Here is a 6383-nt window from a genome sequence, read left to right on the forward strand (position 1 = left end):
CAATGGAACTCTCCACATTTGTTTCATTAGAATGTTTAGTGCACTGCATGGTCATGTCTGTATTCTACTGCCAAAACTATAGTTGATGATACGTGCATGTTGCTTCCTACACCAGATTACACTTGACCATGTTTATCAACCCTTGAGGCCTTGACTTGATCACTCTCGACCTGACCTGAAACATGTCTCCTTCACAGGAAAGATTACAAGGGCAGTGAATTCCAATAATGTTTACGAGTGATTGATTTTTATCTGAGTGATTTCTTTTCTTATTTACGAAAAGAGGATGACAGGCTAAAACTTGTAGAGCTGTTAAAAAAATCCAATTATCGACAATATCGTCTAATCACAGAAAGGCATATCCAATTTGTCCTTAATTGCAATATAATTACTTAGTAGGGATTATTTCTATAAAATGCTCCAGCCTCTATGCCTTGGAGCGAAAAAAGAATGAAATATTCTCTGAATAGGAACAAAAACTTTTAATTCTCTACAATGGGATTGCATAGTCTGTTTAGCCAATAATTAGGTTATTTATAGCACAATTAGTTGCAACAAATTAATGCCCCCGGCAAAAAGAAAGAAAAAAATCAACTCTAATTATTTGTTACTTTAATCAAGCATGTTCTTGTTTTTTTCTATATTTTTTGGTAGTGATTTTTAATTATATAGTGATGATCATAACAATTGAAACAAAAACATTTGTTTTTTATTCCAATTAAAGTTTTTACTTTCTTAATCAAAATCTCAATATTTTGTTGTTTCTTTCACTTTTGAATAACGTAGAAAAATTGGTGATTTATTAGAATATATTTTAAAAGGTGGGGGAATATATTTTGTATGTAGGCTTATTGTGTTGTGAACAACACTTTGTTTATTAGTTAAAAAGTGCTATTATATCTGGTTTGGCTGTTTAATATTTCTAATTTTTTTTTTGCATCTTTAAATTTTTTTTTCTTTTATGTTTTGTATAAAAATTAAGTGATGATAATTTTTTTTCATTTGAGGTTAGGTTGAATTTTCTTATTAAATCATATTTGATTTTACCTTTCAAAAATGCTTTAAAAAAATTTGAAAATTTTTAATTTTTTTCTTTAATTCAAATTAATATTTTTTGATGTTTTTGTATTATTTTAATATGATCATATAAAAAATTAATTTTAAAAAATAAAAAAAATATTATCTCAATATATTAAAAAAATAAGAAATAGTCATTACGTAGTAAAATAATAGCTAACATATTGGCCCACACTTCGCAGCGGATCAATAATATTTTTTTCAAATGTAAAAATATCTGCGTTGGGTTAAAAGTATAGAATATATTTGCATCGTTATCATCTTCAAATAAAATATTTTCTATAGTAGCACCATGAATAACGCATAGCAGAGCAGCCAGACTCAAGGATATTGGGTCTAGCTTGACCACAGACCCAATAGCACCAGGTCTAATTTTACTGTCAAACCCAAAGATATTAAGTTTTGCTCCGTAGCGAGACCTAGGACACTTAAAATCATGCTTCATATTTTTTTTATATTTAAAATAAAAATTATTATTGACATGTTGTGAAGCGCGAGATAATACACGAGTTTGTATATATTTTATTTTACAAAATTTACTTAAAAATTATCTTATAAAAATATTTATTTTACGTGTTTGTTTTTTTTTTTATTTAATCACTTTTTTTATGTATAGAATATTAACCAAATTTATTTCCCGAGGCGAGATAATATTAGGAGATTTCAAAATCACATACAACACAGATTTTGAGGTAAAGATTCGAATTTCTTGAGGTTCGGCCCATATATCTATTTCCTTCGATGTTTGAGATTTTATTATTATTATTATTATTATTATTATTATTATTATTATTGTGGATATTATTAGTTTATACATATAATTAATTTTATAAATCTTAAAATTAATAATTATATAAATTTTTAATAATTTTAAAATTTATAAAACTCAAACTAATATTCTCTACAAAACAAACCTATAATTTAACTACACCAAGATTTCATTTTGATGGGTTGTAGCTTCAGAAGGGAACATACTTTCCACAAAGGCGGCTTTGAAACTCTAGTCAGGTGGCCTCGTTGACCCACCACCCTGATCCAGGAATTGGAGTAAAAAACGAAGAAAAAAGAAAAAAAAGGAGAGGGTTGATTGGAACAGCAATACAAGATCAGAGAGTAATTAGAGTGAAATTGAGAGAATATATAAATCTAAAAAAAAACAAATTAAAATTTACACTTGCTTCTTAAACTAGGTTTTCTTTTTTATTTAATGAAGGGCTGAGGCGCTAATGACAAATTACAAGCAGTGATTAGGAAAGTTATAAAATATACTGGAGGAGGAATAGTGTTGTTTTGAACTTTTTTATCTGTAGTTTTAGTTGTATTAACGTGTTTTATATATTGATTTTTTTAATTTGTGTTTTCTTGTATATTTAAAATATCAATAAATATTTTGACGATAAATTAAAGATGAATTTTGAGTGTAATGATGCACCTTTTTTTTTTACATTAAAAATTATTTTGGAATCTGTCCACAACGCAACACGAGCTACTGGTATTCTCGATAACCTAATAAAATACTACTTACTAGTCAGCCCACGTGTACACCGAAACCAGGGTTGATGGGATCTGTTTTCTTCAACTACTATTAGTTTTCAATTAATTTAATTTTTATCAACCAGCGCATGCTTGTTAGACCTGCTAGCACCAATCTAGAACAATTAATTCTAATTAAAGCACTCCTGAACCAAATCAAATGATTAAAAATAGTTATGGGGGGGTTGGATAATTTTTTTAATAAAAAAATAAATAAATATAAGACTTTTTAGATATATTAAAAAAAACATTTTAATTAAATACATTCAGAATCATCCATATTAATAAATATAAAAAACAAAATATTAACTTGTTTATTCAACTCGCATGTAATAAAATATAGTAAGAAATTATATGGGTTAATAAATACATATAAAATCTTAATTTAATTATTAACGGAAAATGAAACAACACTTTATCATCACTACAGTGAAAAAATAAAAAGAATTACAATTATACCTCTTGGAGTGTGTATGTATAATAAATCCATTAAATTAATACGTTACCTTATTTATCCCCACCGTAATCACTCCTGTATTGCACAATCTTTATGCTACCCCTCGTGAAGGGCTGCTTTTATGAAAATTCAGATTTTATTGTCGTGGTCAGTAGCATGTTCACATAGGCGAGGCCACGCAAGGCATGCTCCATCCCTTTCAAGATTTCAAGAATAATTCTGTGTCAGATCTCCATATATTTCAGCAGCTCGGAGTGGCAGATGTCACGCCCACAACCATTTATCATGGTATGATGGAAACTCTTGATGGCCCATCTGTGGTGATTAAAGTAAGACCAAAACTCCTCATTGCGTGGAGGTTTGATCATCGTCAAACGTACCAAACTCCCCCTTGTCACGTGCCAACCTGCCCTCATTTCTTGAACACGTGCGCGTCACCTACCCCCCCAGCTCACTCTCTCGTTCTCTTATTTATATCTACCACACTCTGATTTACGACGTATAGTATTTCTGCTTGCTAACTCTCTTATATAGCAGCTCCCACGTTGCCATAATTTAAACCAATATCTAGCGAGGGTTCTTCTCGGAGCTTAATATTTAACCCTTTGGGATAATTTTCTTGTTCTATCCGGCCAAGAAAAGAGTATGGTGACCGTCGAAGAAGTTCGGAAGGCTCAACGGGCAGAGGGCCCTGCCGTGATCATGGCTATCGGAACATCAACCCCTCCGAACTGTGTTGATCAAAGCACGTACCCTGACTACTACTTTCGCATCACAAACAGTGAGCATAAGGTCGAGCTTAAAGAAAAGTTCAAGCGAATGTGTAAGCCTTATAATTTATATTTAGCTAACAGCATCACCTCGGTATTTAAATTCCATGCTTAATTATATGTTTGTTTAAAGATTCCCGTTTGATAAATTCCACAAGATTTTCCATGACACCCACACACGAATATATGATCTTGATTCTGGCTACTAGATTTCTTCTGATCAAAAGCTGTTCGAGGTACGTAGCTAGATAGTAGGGTTTATCATCAAATTCAAAAAAAAATAAAAATTCAAGAGTAGCATATCATCAAATTTTATACCATAATGTGTCTTGATTGATCTTGTAAAATATTTCTATGAATAATTGGGATGATAAATGTTGCAGGTATCTTGTTATTAAAGGAAAACTTGATTATTTATTGGACTGTTTGAAAGTGTAAAGGAGGTTATTTTTTAAACTATTTTTTATTGGAAAATATATTAAAATAATATTTTTTTTATTTTTTAAAATTAAATTTTAACATTAATATATTAAAATGATGCAATAATAATAATAATTTAAAGCTAAATTGTTTTTTTAAAAGCACAATTAAATCACAATACCAAATAAAACCTATGTTCAGTCTAGATTATAGCTATTTTTACCAATTTATTTAATTAACTTTAAGGTATATACTCACCGAAGGTTTCTCCATGGATTTTTGGAAATGAAGTTGTGTAGGAGCTAATTAATATCCTCAAAGATATCTAAAACAGTATGTCGTTATTGCTACGAGAGTAGAATTGACAAAATTGAATTAGAACAGATGATCTCTACTTTGTTAAACTAACTAAATATATAAGCGAATAGTATTTTCTATAGATATTGAAGTGGGGAAAAACAAAATCGTTGTCCCCAGTAATTTTTGGCGTTATCTACACGGATTATTTGCACTTTTTTTTAAAAAAAAAATAGAGTAAATAAAATTCCATAAAATCATTGATGCTCCAATTTTGCGTATTGAAGTGTGCAACGACCGATCACATCCTTTATTTTTGTTTTGCCATGTATTTCAGGCGAGAAATCCATGATCAAGAAGAGGTATATGCACTTGACTGAGGAGATCTTGAAAGAAAATCCTAGTGTGTGCGAATACATGGCACCTTCATTGGATGCTAGGCAAGACATGGTGGTGGTGGAGGTCCCGAAGTTAGGCAAAGAAGCAGCTGCAAAGGCCATCAAGGAATGGGGCCAGCCCAAGTCCAAAATAACCCATTTGGTCTTTTGCACAACTAGTGGTGTTGACATGCCTGGAGCTGACTATCAACTCACTAAACTCTTGGGTCTGCGCTCATCAGTAAAACGTTTAATGATGTACCAGCAAGGTTGTTTTGCTGGTGGCACGGTGCTCCGTCTAGCTAAAGACCTTGCCGAGAACAACAAAGGTGCTCGTGTGCTAGTTGTGTGCTCAGAAATAACAGCAGTGACATTTCGTGGTCCTAGTGACACCCACCTTGATAGCCTTGTGGGTCAAGCGTTGTTTGGCGACGGTGCAGCCGCTATCATAATAGGCTCGGACCCTGTACCGGGAGTGGAGAAGCCTTTGTTTGAGCTGGTGTCTGCCGCCCAGACTATTCTACCCGACAGTGACGGGGCTATAGATGGACATCTACGTGAAGTTGGGCTTACATTTCACCTTCTCAAGGATGTGCCTGGGCTTATTTCAAAAAACATTGAAAAGAGTCTAACCGAGGCTTTCAAGCCCTTGGGCATCTCGGATTGGAACTCCCTTTTCTGGATTGCGCACCCTGGTGGTCCCGCAATTCTGGACCAGGTGGAGGCTAAGTTGGAGCTTAAACCTGAAAAACTGCGAGCCACTCGACAAGTACTGGCTGACTATGGTAACATGTCCAGTGCATGTGTGCTATTTATTTTGGACGAGATGAGGAAGAAATCTGCAAAGGATGGGCTTAAATCTACTGGAGAAGGGTTGGAATGGGGCGTCCTTTTCGGGTTCGGGCCCGGGCTTACTGTTGAGACTGTGGTGCTCCATAGTGTGGCTACTATCTAGAAGCTGCGACTGTGGATTTACATGGTCACCGTGCATTTCCACTTCCATGGCCTTTTTATTCTACTGATCTGTTCTTCGTTTCTTTTAAAATTATCTCCTTTTCTATAGCACGTGTAGGGATGTCAATGCTATCTGTGGAGGATCGAGTTTCTAGTGTTTTTATATTTCTACTGTTATTTATGGAATAAAAAAATTAAATTTTTATATTATATCTGTTAAGCATTGTGTATCCACTCAAATATCCATTTTTTATTATTCAATTTAAAATAAAATAAAAAATGATACGTCCATACATGCACATTGTGTCAATATTGAAGTGTAAGTGTGTGTGTGTAAAGTTGTATTTTAATTAAATTTCAGGTTAGATAATCTAATCATGTGATACGGAAAGGATCTTTTAAAGATTTACTGATCCATTCATTCAATGAATGATATTTTTCAGAAACAATACCACCAATCCACATAATATTTATATTAATGGTAAATTCATAAATAAA

General features: G+C 32.7%; 1 protein-coding gene across 1 annotated transcript; it reads left to right on the forward strand.

Moving 5' to 3' along the window:
- Positions 1 to 3575: 3575 nt before the first annotated feature.
- On the forward strand, positions 3576 to 6095 carry LOC133680870 (chalcone synthase). Its single transcript, XM_062103887.1, has 2 exons — positions 3576 to 3890; positions 4892 to 6095. Exons 1-2 carry the CDS (start codon positions 3713 to 3715, stop codon positions 5884 to 5886), a joined length of 1173 nt encoding a protein of 390 aa, XP_061959871.1. The 5' UTR covers positions 3576 to 3712; the 3' UTR covers positions 5887 to 6095.
- The last annotated feature ends 288 nt before the right edge of the window (positions 6096 to 6383 follow it).

This window comes from Populus nigra, chromosome 1 (assembly GCF_951802175.1).
Source record: "Populus nigra chromosome 1, ddPopNigr1.1, whole genome shotgun sequence".
NCBI classification, from domain to species: domain Eukaryota; kingdom Viridiplantae; phylum Streptophyta; class Magnoliopsida; order Malpighiales; family Salicaceae; genus Populus; species Populus nigra.

Bases quoted from the DNA above. Each gene is read 5' to 3' on its own strand.
- LOC133680870 (XM_062103887.1), top strand. From the start codon at position 3,713: ATGGTGACCGTCGAAGAAGTTCGGAAGGCTCAACGGGCAGAGGGCCCT. The intron at 3,891-4,891 runs GTAAGCCTTATA...CATGTATTTCAG, and splicing joins AGAAAAGTTCAAGCGAATGT to GCGAGAAATCCATGATCAAG.